We start from the raw sequence: 25,879 nt of genomic DNA, 5'->3' as shown, positions 1-25,879 counted from the left end.
AACCGCTGCGCCACCCAGCTGGCCCCTCACAGTCTTTTCTAAGGTATTCAACCCAAGACCATTGGTTCCAGATGTAGACTGAAGAAGCAAATTCTAAGACGAAATTTTGGAGCTGGATCATGTGGACTTGAAAAGCCTCAAAACGAGTTTATTTGGGAAGAGCCAAAAGAATTGCAACTCGCGATGTGCATGCTATGGCAAACCATAGGCAAATCCAGCAAACAAGGAAAGGGGGCTGCCTTAGAGAGAAAAAGGGGGGAGTAGGGAGGGGCTGTCCTAAAGGAAAGTCCACTAGGGGAAAGTAACAGTTCAGGGTGCCAACAGCTTCTCATTGGCTGGGCTGTGGCCTTTCTCATTGGCTGGGCTATAGCTGGGTGGAGAGAGAAATCTTCCTTCAGTAGTAAACTAGTTTTACTTCCTGCTCAAGATGCAAGTGTCTCTCTCCCTGTTTGGTGTAATTGATGATGTGTGATAGGGTGTGAGAGCTCCATCTACAGGCTTTCCAAACTCCAATTTAATTAAGGTTTCTTTTATTAATTTCCACAATCACATGCCATCCAACTGGAAATAAGGATCACATCACTGGAGGTAGGAGAAGCAGGAATATCCCTTGGCATGCTGTGCCAGTGCAGTTGTTTAAAAATGCCATGAGTGGTGAACTATGATGGATTATTGATTAAAGGGAGTGTGCTGGAAGGGACAAAATTTGAGGCATTTGAGAATTCCAGGGGAAATGGTAACTATTAAGCCTATAGACTAGATGGCTTTGGGGGTGTGTTAGTTTGCTATGGCTGCTTAACAAAGTACCATAAACATTAGAAATTTACCTCCCGTTCTGGAGGCTGAAGACCAAAATCAAGGTATCAGCAGGTTGATGCCTTCTGAGGACTATGAGAGAGGTTGTCCCTTGCTTCTGCCTAGCTTCTGGTGGTTTGCCAGCAATCTTTGGTGTCCCTTGGCTCATAGAAGCATCACCTTGATCTCTGCCTTCATCTTCAAGTGGTGTTCTCCCTGTGAGTGTCTGTGTCCAAATTTCCCCTTTTTAAAAGTATACCAGTCATGTTGAATTAGGGTCAACCCTAATGACCTTATCTTAATTAATTACATCGATAATGGTCCTTCTTCCAAATAATGTCATATTCTGAGGTACTGGGATTTAGGACTTCATCAGATGAATTGGAGTCGGGGGCGGGGGCACGATTCATCCCATAACAGGAGTGAGGGGTAGATCTATCAGAGAAAGACAACACAAGGTTAAGGGTGAATATTTCTCAATTAAAGGATAAATGTATAAACCAGATAAACCAATGTATAAAGGATAAATGGATAAACCAGAGGGCATCCTTAGCAACATATAAAGAGATTTTCATCTCCTCTAGACAGAGAGAGGAAAGACTGAAGATTAGGCCCAGGACTTAATTACAAGGGTATCAGCGCTCCAGAGAAGACTGAATTCTCAATCATGGCAAGTCTGACGGTTTCCCCAATTGGAAAGGACTGGGACCCTGAAGCATGGGATAAGGACCTTTGGTTTGATGCACTCAAAAATCTTGAATCCCAAATCCTCCTGAGTGCTCTCGGCCCACAGAAGTGGCTCACTCTTCTCTCTTAAAGACCAGCACTCTCTGATGACTTGGGGATGGTGCAGAGGCCTTTGCCTTGAAAGACAATATGTACCTCCCTCAAGATCTATGCACATCCTCTCTGGCCACAAGAACAACAACTAGGGTTAAGTCACAACACAATCTGGTGGAGGAAGTGCTAAGCCCACTAGTATAGGAATGGAATTACACCCCAAAGGAGCTGCAGGACCAAGCCAATATGTACCGACAGGGGTCATGAGAACACATATGGGATTGGACTCTGATAGTGATGGACCAAGAGGAATAGAACAGAAAGTTGGATAAGGGAGAGTTTATCAATATGGGAGCACTCGCCCATGATAAAGACTTAACACCCTACAAAGTACCCCAGGAAATGGAGGTAATATGCTGCCAGGATGCTTCAAGGAAGCTTGGAGAAAGCATTTGCCCACATTAAGTGAACTAGAAATGCCAGACTGATGTGGCAGACAGTGGGAAAAGGGATCAAAAGGCTCAGAAATTGGCAAGCTAAAGTGGACATATTATGTAAGGCTGGAATATCCAACAGATCAGTATGCTAAAAGATATTCTATTTACCAAAATGATAAAGAATGAGCATTCAGATGGGCATCGGCACATTAAGTTCAATGATGTCTATCTACTAGAGGCAAGATTAACAGCAAGAGATGCTGTTACAGAGTTGGGCTCCTTCATAGTAATGGAGAAGTTAGGATCCTAGAATAATAAAGGCCAGATGGGAGCACTTAACCATGAGAATCAAGATGGGCACAAATATCCTCATGAGCCACCAGAGAGACCTGACCTACATAGAGCTATGGAGAAGGTTAACAGAATATAACATCCCTAGGAGAATGATAGATGAGCAGCCAGCATGGTATTGCTCAATCCAAAAAACCTAAATCAAGAAAAGATGATCAGGAGCCTGAGGGCAGTGGCGATAAAATAAAGTCAGGATAAACCCTTGCTCAATTTTCAGGCATGAGCTACTTTTCAGATTCACTACACAGTGATTGAGGAGACACTGGAAAAACAACCCTGAAACACCACAGCAAAATATGCAGTAATGGTTCCTCCATTCTCCCCTCAAGCACCTATGGCCATTTGCTCAGATAATTGAGGATTATTGACACTGATACCAAGCGACCCAAAGCACTAACATGGCCCCTTGATTAGTGGTGTGCTATATCGGGTCCAGAAAATAAATAGAGACCTAGCCCAGATCTGGCTCACAGTGGATCCACTAGGTCCATGGACTCAGCCAGTGGTCATTCCTTGAATTCATAATAGAAATGCACTTACTTGGAATTTTCCAGAACCCCCACACTTGTTCCCTGGCCTGTGATATAAGAGCTATTGTAGTGAGCGTATTAGTTTCCTAGGACTGCCTTAACAAAGTACCACAATCTGGTTGGCTTAAACAACATAAATTTATTGCCTCAGTTCTAGAGGTGTCAACAGGGTTGGTTCCTTCTGAGGGATATCAGGAAAGGATCTGTTCCAGGCCTATCTCCTTGGCTTGTAGAGGCTGTTTTCTCCCTTTGTCTCTTAGCTTCATATCCCTTCTACATGTGTCTGTCTTCTTAGAAGGACACCAGTCAGAGAGGATTAGGGATCCACCATATTCTTAACTAATTACATCTGCAGTGATCCTATTGCCCCTATTCCCAAACAAGGTAACATTCTGAGGTACTAGGTGTTAAGGCTTCAATATATGGATTTTGGAGTGGAGAGGGACACAATTCAACCTCCAACAGTGGGGAAAACCAAGTAGGAGCCTCTGAAACTGCCCCATCATGCCCCAGCCAAGATAGTGGATCAAAAACAATATACATCCCAAGGCAATGATTTCTGCCACCTTTAAAGAACTAAAGGGTGCAAGAGTGGTGGTTCCAGTCATATCTCCGTTTATTTCAGCAGTCTGGCCCCTACAAAAGTCAGGTGGATGCTAGAGAAAGACAGTGAACTACCACAAATATACACATGGTATACAGCCAATGATCTGGCAAATATATTGTTTTCCATCCCTATCAAGGACGATTACCAGGCCCGCCCAGTGGCGCAGAGGTTAAGTGCACGAGCTCTGCTGGGGCGGCTGGGCGTGTGCAGGTTTGGATCCTGGGTGCGCACCGACACACGGCTTGTCAAGCCATGCTGTGGCGGTGTGCCGTATAAAGTAGAGGAAGATGGGCATGGATGTTAGCCCAGGGCCAGTCTTCCTCAGCAAAAAAGAGGATGATTGGCATCGGATATTAGCTCAGGGCTGGTCTTCCTCCTCCCCCCCCCCCCAAAAAAGAAGGACGATTACCAACAGTTTTCATTCTCTTGGAACAGAATAGTACACATTTATTGTCTTACCTCAAGGCTATGTTAAGTCTCTCCTTCTCTGCCATAAGAGAGTCTGAAGGGACCCAGACGATCTGGATATTCCACCCATCACTTCATTCTACCACAAAAATGACATCATGTTAATCAGTCAGATGAGCAAGAAATGGCAAATAAAACACATGTCTCGGAGGGTGGGAGATAAACTCTCCAAAGAGACAGTATATTCCATACCTGGGATACTATTTTGACTTCTATACCAATGCCAACTTTGAGAGAGGCTGGAGAAAAAGGCTCTGCCACTGGCCACATAGGCTGTATGACTTAGCAGATCCAATATTATTAGGCGTTTCAGTTGTGGGAAAAGATGTCATGTGGAGTTTATGGCAAAGCCCCAGTGGAGAATTGCACTGAATACTCCTGGAAGAGTGAATCCCTAGGGCATTCCCTGACAAACTTCCTTCACACAAATCTCTGTCTCAGAGTCTTCAGATGATCTAAACTCTAGAAGATTCTAAATACCTCCATCTAAAATTATTCCTCAAATTGCTTACACTTAGACAATATTTTGAAAAGACATATTCTTTACTGGAGTGAAACCATCATCCCACTAGTTCAAAGTCAGCAATCACATGACCATACTAGATTCCTGTATAACTTAGTGAAAAAGCTGGGCTTCTATAGACCCAACTCACTGACCTCTGGCTCAGCCACTCTCTCCCCACTCTTCCTCCCTCCTTACTCCCCGTTTTATATCTTCCATTCCTGCATTAAATCACTGGGGGTTTATAACACGAGAGAATCATTTCCTTCCTGTGTAAAGAGAACGCTAGTCCCAGGACTGTTGATTAGCTAATGTCACATGCTATTTAAAAGAGTAGAATGGTTCATTGAACCAGTCTCACAGACTTAGGATCCACATCAGAGATGAGCTCAACAGTTCAGAGCAGAAGTGGCAAGAAATGACAGATTTTTCCACAATCTATTTCATGACTGTAAAGTGACCGTATTTCCAACCAGTTAATGAGCCATATCTTCTATCTTCAACATTCAGGTGAAACATGACCCCCACCTCCAGTCTGTTGATGATATGGTCTGAATGTTTGTGTCCCCCTCCAAATTCATATGTTGAAATCCAAATGCCCAATGTGATGGTGTTAGGAGGTGGGACCTTGGGGAGGTGCTTAGGTTGTGAAGGTGGAGGCTGCATGAGTTGGATTAGTGCCCTTATAAATGAGGCTCCAGAGAGCTCTCTTGTCGCTTCCACCGTGTGAGGATACAATGAGGAGTCTGCAACCCGGAAGAGAGACCTCACCTGACCGTGCTGGCACCCTGATCTTGGACTTCCAACCTCCAGAACTGTGAGAAATAAATTTCTGTTGTTTATAAGCTACTCACTCCATAGTATTTTGTTATAGTAGCCTGAATGGACTAAGACAGTTGGCAAGCTCTGCCAATTCTATCTCCAAATAATATGTACTGAGAATCTATTCACGTCCTTCCATCTCCACTACCACGTCTATTTCCAGGGGACCATCATCTCTTCCCCAGAAGAGCCCAGGAACCTCCTAACTGGGCTCCATAGAACCACACACCAATCCCTTCTCCACAAATGTAAACAGTCATTCCACTTCCCTGCTTAAACCACGCTCCCTCCTCATGGCTTCTTTTTGATGCTAAAATGAAATCCCAAATCCTTACCCCGGGCACCAATGCCCTGCATGACCTGGCCCCAGATTGCCACTATCTCCCCCCATTTCACGCCACTCTCCCACCCACTCACTGCATTATAGTCCAAACACACCAATCTCTCAAGTTGTTCTCCCTCCAGGCTTTGCACCTGCTCTTCTCTCTACCTGGAAGGTAGAGATGATCGACAAAATGAAAAACCATCTGCTACTCCATTTTCCAGTTTCATATATCTTTTTACTTTAACCAAGAGCTAGTATATACATTGAGAATCCACTCCTCAAAACTAACAGGGGTAGGTAAAAAAGAAAAATGGGGGAAGTTATGGAGACAGTACTATATCACAGAATCATAAGGAGTACGTTATCTAGTATTGGCTGGGCAAGATGAAGAAGAAGAGAACACACCCCTACTCCTCCAGCCTCCTATTTTCTCCCCTTGTGAGAGCCATGGATAGCAAGGAATTTCTCTCTGGACTATAGTGCCAGCCAGTGCGTGACTGTACTCCCTTATTTACAAATTCAGACATTTTAGAGCTGTCAGAGTTAATGTCACTTTCCTGCTAATATCAAGAATTAGACCACTGGTATAATTGCAATGATTCTAGATGGAGCAGGAAAACTGAACTAGGCATGAATGGGTTTCTTCACAAGCATCCACCCTCCTTAGAAATATGTTTCAGGGAATTGAATTACTTAACTCTAATTATTGGATCTTTCCAATAAGAAATTCTCTAGCTTCATATTCAGAAACAAAATCTGCATTATTTACTTTCTACAGCTCTAATTGCTGCTTTACTCTTGACTGAAATCAAAAGAAAGACCATGCAAGCAGGGAACATGAAATAAGAGGGCACACTCGTAGCCTCCCCTACTCATTATTTGAGTTTCAACTGACCATAAATGAAGCAAGTACCACCAGGATTCTGACTAAATTCTAAATTTTCAGTATACATTAGTCAGGATTCTCCAGAGAAACAGAACCAATAGAAGATAGATAGATAGATAGATAGATAGATAGATAGATAGATAGATAGATAGATGATAGATAGGTAGATAGATAGATAGATAGATAGATAGATAGATAGATAGATAGATAGATAGATAGAGTGCAAGAGAGAGAGAGGTTTATTATGAGGAATTGGCTCATGTGATTATGGAATATAAAGGAAAGTTAATATGCACTCACTGTAGATATTCAGTATTCATTCACTCATGTAGTAAGTATTCATTGACCGCTTAACATATGCAAGACACATGTGGCAGTGAATAAGACAAGACGATGCTGCACTCATCAAAATTCTGTTAAAAAAGATATTTTAAAAGTATAATAGCTAACATTTCTTTGCTGCTGACTGTGTCAGATCCTATGCCAAATGTTTTATTCACATGCATTTCTCATTTACTCCTTGCAAGTCTAAATGAATTCTCATATTTTAAAAATTACACATGAAGGAAATGTGGTTGGCAGAATAACAGCTTTCCAAAGATGTCCATGTCCTCATCCATAGAACCTGTGAATATGCTCATTTACATGGCCAAATGGAACCTTGAGGATATAATTTAATTAAGGATTGTGGATTCTCGGTTCCAGGTGGTCCCAACGTAATCATAAGGGTCCTTATAGGAGGGAGCTGGGGGATCAGAGTCATTGGTAGATGTGAAGACAGAAGCAGATGTTGGAGTGATTGGAGAAGGGACCATGAGCCAAGAAATGCAGGCAACCTCTAGAGGATGAAAAATGCAAGAAAACGACCCTTCCCTAGATGCTCCAGAAGGAACACAGGCCTGCTGACACTGTTGATTTTAGCCCGGTGAACTGGTTTCAGATGTCTGACCCCCAGAACTGTAACATAACCAATTTGTGTTGTTTGAAGCCACTACATTCATGGTGATTTATTATACTGGCAATAGGAAACTAGTACAGGAAGAGAATTTTTTAGGAGGTGGGTGCACTAAACCACTGGTTCTCAGTTAGGGCTCTACCTGTCAGTGATTGAGTCATGAAAACTGATATGGGAGCAGGTTATTTTGAAAATGTTCCTCGAGTGACTCTAATATTCATTCACCGCTAAATAAAAGCTTTTGGTAGGGAAATGAGAGATCAGAAATCTCTCAAAATTTCATGTAGGAGGTAGAATTTCCAGGCAACAACTACATTTCATTTCATCCTGGTAGTTATTTAAGACTTTAAGTTGTTAAATCCCCCTACCGACTGAAATTAAACATTCTAACTGAATAGGTTGAGTATAAAGTCAAAATCATAAAAAGTACAATTCTGTACTCACAGAAATACAATTTTGTGAACAAGTTTTTACCTCTTCACAAATTTACCTCTTTACAGGTTACAGATGGAGGTACTTTGCCGATAATCTTTCAGATTTTTCAGCATTTTACCTTCTGTATATGCCTAAAGCTGTAATTTAATCTTTTTGTATATTTTTTGTTTGATATTTAATTATAAAAAATAAAACCCCCATCTTCATAGGTCCCTCTGCACTCTTCCTCTGTATGTCTTGAAGTCCTTAGGAACCCATTCACCCTTCCCTTGTTCGCTCACTTACCCACGTGTACTCACTCATCAAATATCATGTGTGTTGAGCACACGTGAGATGCCCTCTACATGTCCTTTGAGCTCATGAAGATACACAGACAAATAACACGTAGTCCCCACCATCAAGAAACCATTTCCTCCATGCTTCATCAGCAAGTCCTAAACTCCTTTATCACTGTGCCTTTTACATCAGATAATAACTGTTGATATCTATCCCAAGACAGGGAGCGCTTGTGGGCAGGGTGTAGGTCAGGTTCACCTCTGCATCTGTGGAATTCACAAATGTGTGCTTACACATGGTCCCCATGGACTGAATCAACCTAAAAGGAAAATAAGGTAAACACACAGAGAATTCACTCTACAAATCAAATTTTTAAAATGAGAATATGGAAAATCACCTTCTATTGGGAGGATTTTACCAGATGGAGACAGCAGATATGGCAGAGTCAGGACTCTATGGTCACCAACAATTTCTGTTTCCTCCTGAGCAGAGAGGGAGAAAATATTTTCCAGCCTCCTCAATACAGATGGAGCCGAGTGAGGCCACATGAGATCATTTGACGAGTTATGGCCCACGGAACACGGGTCAAAAGAATGTAGGCTACTTCCAGCACTGGCCCCTAACATCTGTCGCCCTTTAGATTTTTGGTTCACTCTTTTCCTCTTTCTCAACAACCCCAGAGGCCACAAGTCAAAGATATTGGTGTTATAAAATGGAAAAAGTCTGAATACCTAAATGTCTGCATGTAGTCAACCCCCTCCCCCACCACCATTTTCATTAAGAACCGTGATATAAGCAAACAATAAACTTTCATTGCATTGAGCCCCTGAAATTTTGGGGTTGTTTGTTACAGCAGTTACGCCCTGACTAATACAGAAGAGGATGGCTTTCCAGGCAGAGGGAGCCACATGAACAAAAGCAGAAAGGCAAGAAAACACATGGAATGGCTGGAAAATATAAGGAAGAAAAGAGTCAGAAATCCATCCTAATGAAAAACTGAGAGCCAGGTGCCAGGAAGGCCTTGTTTGATGAACTAATCTAAAAGATAAGGAAGAACAATAACTTTCTAAAAGTGATACAATCAAAAAGGCATTTTAGGAAGTACCGCTTGGCAGCAATGTGCTCCAGATAAAAATTTAAGTTCTTTTAATGGGATAAAATCCCAATTCAAGTTAGATTATCGGCAAAAGAGAATTTACTGACTCACATAACTAAAAAGCCAGGCACAGTTGGATCCAGGGGTTCATCAGGACTCAGTCTCTCTCCTGATTACTCAGCTTTCCCCTGTGATGGTTTTATTCCCAAGTCATGGTGATCCCCAACAACTCCAGCCTTGATTTCTATCAGCATCAAGTTCAGCAGAAAGAGATTCTCCTTCCCAACTCAGAATTGAGTTTCTTTTCAGAAGATATGATTAACATGTGCAGCTCTGAAATAATCACTGTGCTTAGGTCCAGGTCACATGTTCTTGGCTGCAGGAGAAGGGCAATCCTATTACATCCTTTACTTATTGCTGCAGTAATGCTGTGTAACAAACACCCACAGAGCTTCAAAGGCCTACAATGATAATCATGTATTGCTCACACGCCTGGTGTCTGCTGGGATTTGGCCAGGAAGGCTCTGTCCCTCTCATGGCCTTCCATGGCATAGCAGGGGCACAAATCAGAAACATGCAAAGCTTCTTGAGGCCTTGATTCACTTTTATGTAGTTCTATTGGCCAAAGGAAATCACATATGTTGGGGAAATAAATTCCAATTTTACAGGAAAAACTCCAAAGGTACGTATTAAAGGCTGTGATGCAGAAGGGGATGAAGAACTGGGACCACTGACGCAAACAATCTACCACACCCACCAAAACCCCAGGTGCAAAGTGGGAGAGTGAAGGTTCTCCAAGGAAAACATGGATGCTGTTAATGGAAAAAGTGGTGAATAGATTCTGGTTAGCAAAGTCAACAGAGGGCCGATGGCAGCTGACAGAGCAGAAAGCAGAGTGTCTGAAAATAGATGCAGTATTCATTTCCTAAGGCTGCTGTAACAAATCACTACAAACTGGGTGGCCTAAAACAAAAACGTATTCTCTCAAGGTTTTGAAGGCCAGAAGTCTGAAATCGAGGTTTCAGCACGGCGGTGCTCCCCTGAAGGCTCTGGGGAGAATCCATGCTGTGTCTCTTCCAGTTCCTCGTGGCTCCTGGCGTTCCTTGGCTTGAGGCTGCAGAACTCCAATGTCTGCTTCTGTCGTCACATGGCTTTCTCCTCTGTGTGTCTTCTCCTTTTCTTATACAGACACTTTTTAGAGCAGTTTTAGGTTTACAGCAAAATTGAGAGGAAAGTACCGAGATTCCCCATGTACCCCTGCTCCAACACGTGCATAGCTTCCCCCATTATCAGCATCCTGCACCAAAGTCGTACACTTGACAAACCTACATTAACACGTTATAATCACCCCAAATCCGTGGTTTACATTGGGGTTCACTCTTGCTGCTGTACATTTGTGGGTTTGGACAAATGTATATTGACATGTATCCATCATCATAGTATCATACAGAGTATTCTCACAGCCCTAAAGATCCTCTGTGCTCCGTCTATTCAGCCCTCTCCTCTCTCCCAATATCTGGCAACCACTGATATTTTACTGTCTCCATAGTTTAGCCATTTCATGTAGTCGAAATCTTACAGTACGTAGCCTCTGCAGATTGGCTACTTTCACTTAGTAATATGCATTTAAGGATACTCCATGTGTTTTCATGGCTTGATAGCTCATTTATTTTTAGTACTAGACAATGTTCTATTGTCTGGATATACCATAGTTTATTCCACGTACTGAAGGAGATCTTGGTTGCTTCCAAGTTTTGGAAATTATGAATAAAAGTGTTATAAACATTCATGTGCAGGTTTTTGTGTGGACATAAGTTTTTAACTCCTTTGGGTAAATACCAAAGAGCACAATTGCTGGATCATATGGTAAGAGTATGTTTAGTTTTGTAAGAAACTGTCAAACTGTCTTCCAAAGTGGCTATACCATTTTGCATTCCCACCAGCAATGAATGAGAGTTCCTGCTGCTCCACACCCTCACCATCACTTGGCGATGTCAGTGTTCTGGATTTTGGCCATTTTGGTAAGTATGTTGTGGTATCTCACTGTTGTTTTAATATAGACACTTTTCATTGGGTTTAGGGTCCACCTAGTGAATGAAGAATGATGTCCTCTTGAGGTCTTTAATTAACTCCATCTGCAAAGACTGTTTTCCCAAATACAGTCATATTCACAGGTACCAGGGGTTAGGATTTGGACATATCTTTTGGGGGATACAATTCAACCCACTGCAGATGCTGTTATAAAGCGTCAGTAAAACTAGAATACAAACTAATACAGAGTTTTTGATAGTGGGACTGCAAAGAAAGCAATGTTTAAAAAATGTTAGAAGTAAAATCACTAGTACTTGAGATGGGTTGTCCATTTCCCCACACTTTGATGGCAGATTATAGTAAAAGCAAGTCTCAGACCAAATTCTACAGATATTTATTAAATGTGTTTTCAAGCAAGCACAAAACAGTTCATACTATATGATAAAAAAAAAAAAAAGCTCTTTGTCTTCTTAAGTGTGCTAATCACCTTTGTATAAAAGTCCACTTGAAGCTGACTCAAAAATATTCCAGAGGCAGATTCTATTAACTTTATAGTTGTCATCAGAAATCCAATAGGTGGACACAGGGCCATTTGAGATCAATCTTGAGGTGCTAAGTTTGAGAAGAATTTCTGAAATATTTCAGCTAATCATATATCTTGAACACCACTAATTATCCCAGTGATATCTGGTTAATGAGTATGATGATTAAGTCATTAGTGTTATCAATGAAAATATATTTCTGATATTCACTTCGCCAATTAGCAAGGCATCTGGGTTTGATATCCATGTCTGGTGAGACCCAGAAGGCAGGATAACTTGATGAAACTGATGCATAGAAAGAGTAAGTGATTCCCCTAAAGTCACACAGCTTGTTACTTCTGCATCCCACAATGATGAGCCCATGCTTTTCCTCTTAATCTCTCTGGACTACTTGTATTGGTAAATACTCTAGAAGCAACTTGACTCTCCTGCTTTGCAGGTAACACTAAAAAGAACAGGCTGTAATTGAAACTATAGAAGAGATTAAAGAAAATCTGTGATGCAAGAAACCCATCTCAAACTCGTCCACAGTTACTGTGATCTGACAAAAAGAATCTTAAGGGTTGTGTATGGCCAAACAGGTTAAGGTCCACTCACAACAGTAGTTACTTTGAGTAAAAATACTTATTTGAAATAAAGTACAAGCAATTAGTTCCTAGTTTCATAAATCCTAATATAAAAGACCATGTTATTACCCCCAAATTATACTAATTTTAAATGGAGAGACAATATATGCTGCTATTGTATTTTTAAGGGACTTTACTTGACAGCAATTTAAATGTATTATTTGTGATCAAAGATCCTCCATGATCAAATTGTCCTCCATAGTGGGAAGTTCAAAGAACTTTTAAAAATTAAAAAAGAAAAACCTCGTATTTTTCACCACTGGAGTTCAATTATTAAACTCTTGGAATACTTTTAGGATAGCTCTAATTTTGCAATAGCACACTAACAGAAAGGTGATCTCTAAAGCAAGTTTACACAGCTTTGGAGCAGATCGAGGTCTATCTATCTATCTATCTTTCTATTTATATATCTTATTTAATTGAGTGAACCTTCAAACATAATGAACTTCAAATTTATGGCTTGCTTTATAGATCACAAAGATAGTTTGTTAAATATCTCAGAAGGTAAATACCTTTAAATTGAGAATATGGGACACTGTTTATCAACTCTTTGACTGTCAATCTAGGAAGCTAAGAATCTAAGAATTTTCAGTAGCTTCAAAGTGACATATATAGCATAGATAGCTGTATTTCATCCAGGAGTAGCTGGGTGAAAATTCACAAAGCAAATGTTATTTAGTGCCTATCTCCTTCTGGGTAATAAAGGAAAACCACTGTCATCCTCTGGGTAATCAAAGAAAATCCCTGGTATTTCTTGCTGCTGGTTTCTCTCTTTTAGCGAGGCCTAGTAGCTGGGGCAACATCCACCCTCAATCTGTAGATTCCACCCAGCCTGTGACTGAGACCACACCTGTCTGCAGACCTCAGCCACCAGCGAGAGTCCAGGGAGCTGGCACAACCTTGCATAGCCAACAAGGACATGGTGCCTCTTCTGGCGTCTGCAAGCTTTGGGGCTGTTCCTCCTCTGTGATCATTGGTAGTTAAGTTTTCCAGGATGCCGGGATTCACCTCTTGCATTGCAGCAGCAAGCTCCTACTAGCTGTCTTTTTTTTTTTTTTTTTTTATAATTTTATTTATTTATTTTTTTCCCCCCAAAGCCCCAGTAAATGTATGTCATAGCTGCACATCCTTCTAGTTGCTGTATGTGGGATGCGGCCTCAGCATGGGCAGTAGCTGTCTTTATCCACCCTTTCTCTGTGCTAGTGGCTGGCACCAAAGTCTTTCGCGTTTCTTCCTTCTTTCTTCTACTGTAAGAACCAGGAACCAGGAAGGCCTGTGCCTGGATTTTCAGGCAGAGCTGAGCTGTTTTTTCACATTTTTTCTCCAAAGCAATGAAGTCTTCCTCATCCATTCAACGTTTCTAAGCCCCAACCCCAACCCAGGCCTTATGTTCTGAAAACTCCATTTTGAAAGAGAGACAGTTGACTAGTAGGGGGCTTCAGCTACTCAAAATGTGCGATGGTTAAGAAGGAAATGTTTACTAACCATTTAGCAAGGTGGTTTACTAGCATTTCATTTAGCTTCACAACGATCCTCTGCTGTGTCCCCATTTCACAGTTGAGAACTCTGAGATCCGGGATAAGCAACTTGCCCGGGGTTCTACAGATGGTATTCGGTAGAGTAGATAAAGCCCATTCAGTCTTCTATAGCATCTCTTTATTTAACATGCTCTCTGTCTCTCTCTCCCTCCCTCCCTCCCTCTCTCCCTCCCTCCCTCCTCTGGCCCCCCATCTCCTTTTCAAGACAAAAATTAGAAATAATTAAAACAGTGGATAATTAGCTCATGAATAGACACAGGACTTATCTCCATTGTACGATCAGCATCTGATTTATATTTATTTGTTTCTTGTCTGCTTCCACAGACAAGCTCCACAGGATTAAGAAACATGTTTTTTTTACTTTTAGCTATGGAAGAGTGTCTGGCATGCAGGCAAGTATAAGGCTCCCTATAAATATCTGTTGAATGAATGAATGAATGAATGAAGGGACAAGCAGATGAATGGAATAGAAAGTCTAGAAAAAGATCCAAACATGTAAGGGAATGCAAATGATAGAGGTGTCATTTTAAATCAGTAGAAAAGATGGATTATTCATTAAATGGTGCTGGGAAAAATGGTGGTGAAAAAAATGTACCATTATGCCAAAATACATTTCAGAGCAATCAAAGATATACATATAAAAATTCTAATATAAACCATGGGAGAAGTTTTCTGTGGTTGCAGATTGGGGGACTCCTGTCTATTTCTGTAAACCACTACAGTTCTTTGCCAGTTAATAAAATGGCACTACAGTCTATCGTTGGAAACGTGTGTTTATATGACTATGTGTACCTAGAGTAAGGGCGGGGGTCCGCAGAGAAGTAAACGCTTAGGGAGAAAAGGCTGATAATTTCTTGAACAGAAAAGATGCCCTTTCTCATAGATTGAAGGGAAGAATGGATGGGCATGCAGATAAATTTGAGAGGGGACGTGGAAAGTTGAAGGAGTTCCCAGCACACAGAGATAAGCGCAGAATGGCTCATTAAAAATAGATAAATAGTTTTGATTTGCATTTCCCTGATAGTTAGTGATTTTGAACATCTTTTCATGTGTCTGTTGGCCATCTGTATATCTTCTTTGGAGAAATGTCTGTTCAGGTCTTTTGCCCATTTTTTAATTGGGTTGGTAGTTTTTTTTGTTGTTGAGATGCATGAGTTCTTTATATATTTTGGAGATTAAGCCCTTATCAGATGGACATTGAGGGTATAATGCAAAGTGAAATAAGTCAGAGGGAGAAGGTCAAATACCGTTATGATTTCCTTCATTAAGTAGTAGATAATAACAACAATAAACAAACACATAGGGACAGAGATTGGATTAGTGGTTACCAGAGGGGAAGGGGGGAGGGAGGAGGGTGAAAGGGATAATTCGGTACATGTGTGTGGTGATGGGTTGTAATTAGTATTTTGGTGGTGAACATGATGTAATCTATGCAGAAATAGAAGTACAATGATGTACACCTGAAATTTTTGCAATGTTATAAACCAATGTTACTGCAATAAACAAAAAATTAAAAAAAAATAGATAAATAAGTAATGCTCTTGAATTAAAGTGTAATTCATGGTCCACATAGTTTCAGTCCATAAGCTGACACTCGACAATATTAGCTTGTAATTATAGATCAATTTGACTAAATATTTTCCCTCTGATTAAAATGCCTATCACCTAAGCAGTGCACCCTACAGAAACAATCTTGCCAATTTAAGAGGGGTTTTTGGCAGACACAGTCTGTCTTGATGTTCAGGTTTCAATGGAAATTATGCCAAACTTACCTACTCAAATAAAGCCTGAAAAAGCGTCAAATTGAGAGCACGTCCAGTTAATATGGCAAAGGACATATATTCTTGGAGAAATCTTACCATGATGGCTTATCTTACCCGGAATAAAAATCAGCCTTGCAGAGGAATAATCCCATCTTACACAAGCAAAATGGCTTGGTAACCATCCCTCTGATGCTGTCCAGGATCCGTGTAACAGCATTACACATGCTTAGACTTCTTTAGTCCAAGACTGTAATGCACTAAAACTTATATAAAACTACCTGATTAGATCAGTTTTGCTTTGCAACAGAGGACATATATACTTCTTCTAATGAGCTCTATATAAAATGAATATAAAGAACAGAGCAGCCCTAAAATATAAATTTTACAATCCTTTTTACATTTGAGCAATAATTTATTGTTTAAAAATGTGTGTGACTAACGTTTTTATTATGGGTCTGGCCCAGAGGGAAGCAATTTAGAAGCAGTTCAGGGTTTGAAGCTTGAGGTTTAAACAAATCCACTCTTAATCCTGACAATTAGATTTTCTGTAAAGATTATGTTGACTAAAGATACTTAAATTGCTTTTTGTTTGTTTGTTTTAAGAAAATGTTCCAAGACATAACAGCAACTACTTTTGAAACTCTTGTCCTCTCCAAGGAAAAAAATACATATTTCAGACAAATTCAGAAAAACAAATTCTAGATTCAGTTTTCTTAATGTGTCATCAAGATATTCTTCAAATCAGACATAAAATAATAATAGTTCCTAATCACTCAGTTTTTATACATTTATAAACAGGCAGACACCTAGTGACTGTCGTTAGAGGAGCCAGCATTTTCTTCAGTCCGGGAAAGGACCATGTGGACATGACGCTGACTCACAGGTATCAGAGCAGAAGCACCCAGCATCCCCATCCTCAAACCCCTCCCCTCTAAGAGGCATGGCACACAAAGACACCAGTTTTTAAACATACAGGATGGTGTATCTTTGTGTAACATCCAGTAAGTGCTGCAAGAGTCAGAGGGGAGAGCTATACATGGTTAGGAGCTGTTTTTTCCTTCACACACTCCAAACGGTTAAGAATATTTATATTTCAACTGGAGAAGGAGAGGTAGTTTCTTTTCTTCTTTGAACTTGCAGTTTTTTTTAAAAAACGTGTTTTTAGAAGTTGCTCTGCCTTTTTTTGTTCCAAAATATGGATATTTCTCAATGATGACAATAATAATAACGATTTATTGAGTGCTTGTTACAATCCTGTCATTGTTCTAACCACTTGATGCCCATTTTCTGAAAAATTCTCCCCACACCCCATGATGTAGGCACTGGTATTCTTCATTTACAGGTGAGTGAGTGAGTGGAGATGCAGAGAAGTTACGCTGTACCTACTAAGTCCATGCCCCTAGTAGCTGGCCTGTTCCAATCAGCCTGTGTACAAAGGGGCCTGCAGGAAATGCAGGCAAGCCAGAGCGTTTTCCCAGCGTCTGGAAGATTCTAGCTGAGCCCTTGGCGCAGCTTCCCTTGCTTGTTTTCATCATGAAATAATCTCTTAATTTCTTGCCTCCACTTTCCTGCTGTCTGACCTGTGATCATGTGACACTGCCATATTCCTCGTCATAGCTAAATGAATTTTAAAGCTTCCAAGGAGTGGGACAACCCCTCTGTCCCTTCAAGGTCTGGAATCTTGTGTTCTCCTTTGAAGAATGAACACTGTGCTCCCCAAAGGTGAGGAAAGTCTGAAGACCAACATTCTCAGCAGTTGCTTCTACCAGACCTGAACGTTTAGCCAGAATTACTACTCAGTTTTAGAATCTGGACAAATGAAACTTTCACACCTTATCTTGTTGTCGTATTAGCTTTAAAAATCCCTAATGTTGATTACAAACTGATTACAACACTTATGAAGTGTTGATTAGTAAAGGAGGTTGCCATTCTCTCTCTTGCTTTTTCTAAAATGGGAAAAACCAGCAACTGAAAGAAATGAACAGTGTAGAGACTTAAAGCCAACACTGGCAACCCTTGCTCACCCAGGGGTCAGGCCACAACACAAGGATTATCTCAAGTGTCCAATGAAGATATTGGTCTCAATACTGAAAACTAGAAGGAGCAGCTGCTGCAAACCCTTTCCTAATGAATGACAGCTAACTAAATCAGAAGGGAGGGTCAGGTTCTGTGGGTTTTATTTGTTGCCCTGGCAACTAGGGAAGCCCACGGCCTCTCAGAAGAATTAAGGTAAAGAAAACCTTATGATGTCATGACGTTATATGTACTGGGCTCCGGCTGCTGCCAGCCTGGAAGTTGTACATATCTTGCCTTGCTTTAGCCTCACAGCAATCCTGTGAGGTAGATACTATGAATATCTCCATTTTACAAATAAGGAGACAGAGACATGGAGAGATGAAGTCACTCAGAGCGAGGGTTCCAACCTCGGTCTTGGTCTTTCGAATGCTGTCACTCATGTTTTTTCCACTGTGCGTAAAAATAAGGTGGGAAGAGAAGCAAATCAAGTAGGCCCGCCACAGTGTCAGCTCCCTCCTTGGTACTACTGTTACTGTTGCCGACTAATTGCCCCGAGGAACTCAAGGGAAGTTTTGGAAGCATTTAACTGTATCTCCAAATTGTTTTTTGTGTGTGTTATGTTGAGAGATGCAATCACCAACCACCCTGAGTCAGACCAAGGCCGCTCCCCCCCCCGCTGCCCCACAAGAGCCACGCCAGAGCAGATGAGCAAACTGCACCTGCGCAAGCAAATACCCACCTCTCTCTTTTCAATATTCATTCCCCATCTGACATAAAAGGCCCCTGCTGTCCTGTGCTGGGGACAGTCACAGCTTTGGAAATAATTCCAAATGGCTTCCTATTTGCTGCAAATAAGCTCTACTTCGTGTGACAACTACTTCTGGGTGGAGAGTCTTTTAACTCACCAGGAGGCCAACCCACTTTGGTTTGGTAACATTACCTCACTCCTACATTTATCACACTCTCTCTTGTATTTTAAATCATCTTAGTCTTATTTTCATAACTGTATTTCAAGCTCTTTGGAAGTAGGGACTTCATCTTGTACAACATTGTCCCTTCATCATTGGGAGGAACTCAGGAAGCATTTTTTAAATAGAGAATGAATGAATAAGTAAATGAATTTCACTCTCCTAGTCTTTGGGGACCCTATCTCCTACCCGCCAAATCTAAATTCCTTGGTGTGATATTCAATAACAATAAAAACACTGGCCAAGAATAGCTGAATACTTACAATGCAGCCAACCCCTGGGCCACATTCTCTGCAGGCACCTGCACCTAATCCCCACGGCGACAATAGACAACCGGTGAGGAGCCATCAGGAGTCAAGCCTGGCTAGTCTCACACCTAAATCTGTGCACTCAGCCCTATTTCCTGGGTGCCTCCCAGGCGCTACCTGTCTACTGAACCTGAATGTCTACATCTTCCCAACATACATCCTCCAGTTAGATTGGTTCTCTTATCGCCCTTCCTTTCTCTCTGTAAGCCTTTCCTAATTTTGTTCAATGCTCATCTAGTGTCCTGATCTTTCTTTCCCTTCTTCTAATTCCTAAAGATCCAAGTTCAAGGTATAGGTACTAACTGGAATGTCCCCTAACAACTCTGACCCTAATTGACATTTCGGTTAATAAAAGCATGCCTTACAGAATTCTCGGGTAAAACATGTGACTTATTCTTGCCAGGAAGATATAAATGGAAAGGGTTCATGAAATATCGGGTGATTTGCCTAAACTATCTGGGTAGTTTGTTTAAAATTTCATTTCATTTTAGCCCAAATCTCTCTGTGCTCAGAAACATATTTGTTCTTATTTCACAAAAGGAAACATAGTAACTTTACAACAGAGAAACCTGGTGGACACCATCTTAACCAAATAAAGAAATTAAAATTAAGGTGGTTCAAGTTAACCTCACCAAGAATGGGACAAACTAGCATCAGGGACATTCTGATGCAATGTACTGAGAGGGACATCACATTACTTATGTACCAATTCTGCCACGAGGAAACCTCAAAAAACCCAAACTAAGCTATTTCTACAAAATACCTGGCTTTTACTCTTCAAAAAATGTCAATGATGTCATGAGTGGTAAAGTAAGAAGGAACTGTGTCAGGTTAAAGGATACTAGAGAGACGTGGCAACAAAATATCCTGGCCTGGACTTAATGAAAGTTCAGAAACAGCCAAACCAATGAGTCACCAAAGTAGTAATTAGTAAAAGTTTATTGTGCACACACCAAAAAGACAGTTTGAGAACCGGGAGCACTCAAACCAAAATATGGAAGGAAGCGATGCCTAGCTCTTAATCTCAAATTCTTGTGCCTGATGCGCAGTAAGCCAATCACTGAGACACCAAGGTGCTTGGAGATGGAAAAAGGTTTATTCTGATCGGCCAAGATGAAAAGATAGGAGGATAGGTTCTCTCAAATCTTCCTTCACAAAAGAAAAAAGCAGAGGGTGTTATGGAGCTAAGGGGCTTGGGAGGAGGAGTTTTGGTGAAACAAAGGGGAAATCTGTGTTTCTTTCCCTCCAGATAAGCCCTTGGGCAATCAGACTTCTGGTCTCAACAGGCAGCTTGGGGGGCTGGTTATCTGATGATAGTAACTTCATTGAAGGCATTCTTTCTCTTCTGCAGAACACAAGCTCATAAATGCTTGTGACCCTTGAGTCACCCCTCAGGCTAAACAAGAAAACAGCAAATTAACAAGATTGATTTCTTTTCATCTGCGTCTGTGTTGGGAACAAGGTGGAAGGGTAATCCTGTTCTTATTGAATATTTACAGTAACCCTCAGGTACCCGGCTTCAGAAGCTCAGGGGTATATTGTTATAATGCAGCTTATATAACAGCAAGGAGACAGTAACTGTTCTTCACAGTGATTGGTTATGATATTACAATTTTCTTAAATGATAGGGAATTGGTAAGTGGTTACCTCATATCAACCTGGGGAATCAGTTCAAGTTTTGCTTATGATTTCCAGAGGTATAAGCAAGAAACGACCCGAGTCAAATTAGCCTTGCAAGATATGTAAATTAAGCTTTGTCTGTATGACTAAGCTGGTTTGGTCTGCTCAGGGAATTTTCAAGACTAGTCTCTGTTTTTAGTTTAACAGACTTCATTGTAATGAAAGGATATTATGGGGACACTTGTTGAAATTGGAATATGGACTGTAGATTATTTAAGAATATTATATCAGGGTTAAGTTTTTACATTTGAAAACTGTGCTAGAGTTATTGAGAGAAACCTTTTGTTCTTAGGAAATACATGCTAGGGGGCTAGGGGCATGATGTATCCAACTTATTCCCAAATGATTCAGAAAAAAATACGTGTGTGTGGCAAACTCGGCAAAATGTTAACTGGGGAATCTGAGTAGAAGGCATATGGGAATTAATTCTACTATTTTCAACTTTTCCACAAATTTTAAATTATTCCTGAATAAAAAGTTAAAACAATAATTTTGGTGAAATATTGATAAGCTGAACCCAAAGTGCTCAAAGAAACTTATAATTTTGAAAAAAAAAGAGAAAAAGAGAAAAGTTCATTGAAGAAAAGAAGAGATAAAGATGCAAAATAACAAGACTATACATCAAAGGGGTCAATCAAAGCTTACAAATCAAAGAAGTATTGCAAGTATCCAAACCAACTGTTTAGTATTTTCCCATTGGAAAAAGGCTTGTATATCACCAAAGTGTCATATAAAAAGCAGCAAAGTACATCATCAAACACATAGATATTGCCTTCCTATCTCTTTATATAAATGGAAGTTATAATGAAACCCATCTCTACATAAACCACTAATCACTTCCTCTGAAAGTAGAAGTCTTGTGGTTTCTTACTTTACTGTATTTCCTAAGGACTTTGGCAGTAATTCCTAAAATCTCTAAGTAGAGAAATCCTACCTCTGTCATCTGCATGGGCTCCCCTGGCGATACTCAGAGACCAGAGGCATGGTACCCACAGGACTTGATTTGAAGAGCACCACAAAGGCTAGCTTGCCCCAATACCTCCCCTAGACTTCTGCCTCAACCTGCCATATTTATGTTGATGGGTAAATGAATTTCACTTGATCTTTTTCAGATCTTCTCTATCTGAACTGTCACTATTAGAGACAATTCTTTGAATTACAAAAAAATTTAATTTTTGTCAAATTGATGATAAAAGGCCATTATTAAAAGTCACCATGACCTGAAAGGGCTTGTGGGTATGTGAGCGGAGGGGAATAAAATCAGCTAACACTTACAGAGTGTTATATGAGGAGGTTCAGCAACAGCATCCTGGCCTGGGTCACGGCCATGGTCAGGGCAGGGCTCGAGGTCAAGGAGCTGGCTGGGGCAAGGCCGAGGACAAGAGGCTGCTCCTTGTCACTGAGCTGGGACATCTGGTGAAGGACATGAAGGTAAAGTCCTTGGAAGAGTTCTATCTCTTCCCCTTATCAAGGAGACATCTCTCAAAGATGAGATTTTGAAGACTAGGCCCCTGCAAAAGCAAACCTGCACTGGCCAGTGGACCAAGTTCAAGGCATTTGTCACTATCAGGGATGACAGCGGCCATGTTGCTCTGGGTGTTAATTGCTCCAAGGAGGCAGCCATCACCCTGCACAGGGCCATGCTCCTGGCCCACCTTTCCATAGACACAGGGTGGTGAGGGCACTGGGGGATCAAGATCAGCAAGCCCCACACCATCCCTTGAAAGGTGACAAACACCTCTTGGTGTCTCTGTGCCAGTGCGCCTCATCAATGCCCCAGAGGCACTGGCATCATGTGGGCCCCTGGGCCACGAAGCCTCTGAGGATGCCCTGTATGGACAACTGCTACGCCTAGGCCAGAGGCTGTGCTGCCATTCTGGGCAACTTTGCCAAGGCCACCTTTGATGCCCTCTCCAAGATCTACAGCTATCTCACTCCACCACCTCTGGAAAGAGGCTGTGTTCACCAAGTCTCCCTATCAGGAATTCACCGACCTTCTAGTAAAGACCCACAGCAGAGTCTCCGCACAGAGTCCCCAGGCTCCAGCTGTGGCTTCCACATAGTGTTTTCACACAAGAAAAATAAACTGAATTAACTGCAAAAAAAAAAAAAAACACTTGTGAGATGTGTAAACTATACAGAATCCTGGACCTCGTCATCAGATGTTCTGATTCAGCCAGTGCTGCTGCTGGAGTGATTTGCAGACCCTCTGAGCACAGGGAACAAGTGTTTTATCATCATCCTCAGTTTCAGTGGCTCAGCGAGACCATGCAGAGAAGTGTCTCCTATTGCCCCATAGTAACAGGTTACTTGATCAGCCAATTATCATCTTGAACAACCAAGAGTTTGGTCCTACAAAGCCAGTGAATCCCCTGGCTCAGACTCCTAATGGTCCAGGTAGGTAAGACCACCAGCCAGCAAGTCTAGAATCCTAGCAAGCCTGCATGGAGCCCTGTGCCCTCCTGCCAACTAGTGTTATTCACATGCTTCTGCTTGGAATTCACTTTCTTTTTTAAACTTCTTTTTTATGTTCTGCATTGTTAGTTGTTAGTTCTTGATTTCTAACACAAAACGTCTCTTTTTCAGTTGCACCATTTCAGGCCCTTGGTAGCTGTCCTCCACTACTAGAATGCCTTCGTGTCCTGCAGAAATGTGCTCTGCAGACTCTATAGAGTCCAAAAAAGTTCAGCCATTTCCTTCCACCAAAAAACCAAATCCATAAATCTCAGTAGCTCAGACTTCATTCAACTGAAATGTAGATTATCAAACAGTATCTGACGAAGGAGGAAAAAGGATATGGCAAGACATGAACTCAAATCCAATACTACTGGAGAACTGAAGTTTTTATTTGCATACTGACTATATCTTAATCTTTTTGCCAGGAAGTGGCCACTGATTTTCGCAAGAGAAGAATGACACCGGCACAATTCTTTGAAAATGGTGTTTGTAGAGCTGTCTATGTGAAGTTATAGCACGAACTTCGCGTAAGTTGTCGTGGGTTGTGTGTGGGTCCACGGCTTACCCCCGTTTCTCAAGGCGGCTCAGGGAAGACCCGCTGAGATAAACCAGTAAGAAGGCCGCAGGGAAAAGGCACAGCTCCGCCTTTAGAGCCTCCGGCGGGTAGGACTCCGGAGGGGCGACTGCACCGCGGACACCCCCACGCCGCGGCCGGGCGTCGCCCCGCTGGGCGCTCAGGGGGCGGGCCGCACGCCCGCCGGTCACCGGGGAGTCGCCAGGGCCGCCCCGCCGCGCGCCTCCCCGCGGTCCCTGCGCCTGCGGCCGGGCGGGACCCCCAGCTCCCGGGCAACGGGTGGGCTGGCGGCCTGGCCGGGCGCCGGACGGGGGACCCACCGCCGGGGGAGCCGCAGGGTCGCCACGCTCTCCCGGGCCGGCCGTCTGGCCCGTGGGTGGGCGGCGGCGCCCGCGCGCATCTGGAGAGCTGGGCCTCGTCTGGGGTCAGTTCCAGGCCGAAGGCAGCGAGCTGGGGAGCGGCCCCCGCCCCTCGCAGACTGGAGAGAGCATGGCCTGCCGCTGGCGAGAGGTTCAGGGAGAGGACAGGAGAGACCCATCAGACAAGGACGCTAACTGGAGATTTACTGAGAAACCCTTGTCAATGCAAATAATCCACAACCAATCTATAAATCAAAATTAGGGTGAGTTTATTATGAGCCAGATCTGAGGACTATAGGCCCGGGCCTTCCTTCCGCAAGGAAAGAAACACACCAAAGAAGTGGGGTGTGCAGAGTGGTTATATGCCTTCTTGGCACTTCATGTGTGATAGGAATATCCCTTTTACTACTGTCACGTGATGCTTAGCTGGCGCAGCAAGCATCAAGGGTCACAAGGTGAGCACAGCAGGTAGTTAATTAATCCTTAGTTCCAGGAAGAGCTGCTTATCCTTAAGGAAATGCTGATATAGGTGAAGTTACATCCTTATCTTGAAGGGCAGCATTCTTGTCTTTGGGACATAGTAAATGTTTAAAGCGGATGCACAATGCACGCTCAACAGGCCACATCAGGCCCTTTTGGAAAAACAGGTCAGGTGAATTAGTTTTGAACCAAATGGCTTCCTCATGTACTCCAGTATCTCCTATTGCTTGTCATTTATTCATCAGGAAGAAAATCTGCTCTTGTATAGAGAATATTGGAAAAAGGAAGACCTGAGGGTCCCTGTGAATAGGTCAGGGACTATAGTTTTATTATAACAGCCTTCTTAAACTCTAATGTGTGTATGAATCACTTAAGAATGTTGTTAACAGATTCTTATTCAGTGGGTCTGGGGTGAAGGCCGAGATTGTGTGTTTATAACCAGCTTCCAAGTGTTGCTGAAGGTTCTGGTGGAGACTGTCTCCCTCTTATAAAGTAAATGAGGTTTTGAAAAATAATAATAATAATTAAAGCTTAGCCTGTTAGATTCGTAGCAGTTTATTGCCTTAGGAAAACAGTAGTCAATTTATTCAGTACAGATTTTCTGTTCTTCATAGAGAAAAAGGGCCCATTTATTCAGTAGAGGCTCCTTGGTCTTTCAAGTAAGAAATGGATGTTCCAGCAAATTCACTGCCAAATGTTCTGCTTTTCTTCACTCTGCATATTCTCTCTGGAACACCTTTGACAGACCTAGAAGTCTTTATTCTTTCTGGAACTTCTTTCACTTTCTTGTGTCTTGGTGTATTTTACTTAGAAATATTCTGAAAGTTTCCTTAACACAACAGGGATATAAAACTTTAAGATTCGGGCAGACTTGAATGTAAATTTTGCTCTATTATTTACTAATTATTTTGACAAATGCTTTAGTGTCTTACAGCCCCGGTTTTCTAGTCTCAGCACACTTTTCCCTTAAGGAAAAATCCCAAGTATGGAAAAGCCGTATGGACAAATGTGTGCATTATAGTTTTATTTCTACCGGAAAGAAATTGGAACCAAGCATTTCAATTATGGGATAAGGTAAATTTTTGTCTGTTTGATGTAACTTCGCAGTGGTGTCCAAGGCGCCTGCATGTCCTGGTTCCCTGTTCCCTCCCCTGCTCCTCTTCTCATTGCTCGGTCCGCTGCATCCACACTTGGCCTCCTTGCTCTTTCTGGAACACGTCAGATACCATCCTGCCTTACAGCCTTTGCTCCAATGGTATTCTTGTCCTAAAA

General features: G+C 41.9%; 2 protein-coding genes and 1 pseudogene across 2 annotated transcripts in view; 2 read left to right on the top strand and 1 right to left on the bottom strand.

Annotated features, from left to right (window-relative positions):
* CPS1 (carbamoyl-phosphate synthase 1) overlaps positions 1-25,879 on the bottom strand; it is a 361,797-nt gene that overhangs the window by 331,663 nt on the left and 4,255 nt on the right. The window lies entirely within an intron of this gene.
* On the top strand, positions 19,014-22,800 carry LOC131399239 (small ribosomal subunit protein uS5-like; annotated as a pseudogene).
* ACADL (acyl-CoA dehydrogenase long chain) overlaps positions 24,732-25,879 on the top strand; it is a 47,902-nt gene continuing 46,754 nt past the window's right edge. The window contains 2 exon segments of the mRNA XM_058533416.1: positions 24,732-24,779; positions 25,629-25,681. Coding sequence (XP_058389399.1) covers positions 24,732-24,779; positions 25,629-25,681 — 101 coding nt within the window.

The sequence above is a fragment of the Diceros bicornis genome, chromosome 37 (genome assembly GCF_020826845.1).
Source record: "Diceros bicornis minor isolate mBicDic1 chromosome 37, mDicBic1.mat.cur, whole genome shotgun sequence".
NCBI classification, from domain to species: domain Eukaryota; kingdom Metazoa; phylum Chordata; class Mammalia; order Perissodactyla; family Rhinocerotidae; genus Diceros; species Diceros bicornis.
This window is presented reverse-complemented; position numbering and strand designations above follow the sequence as displayed.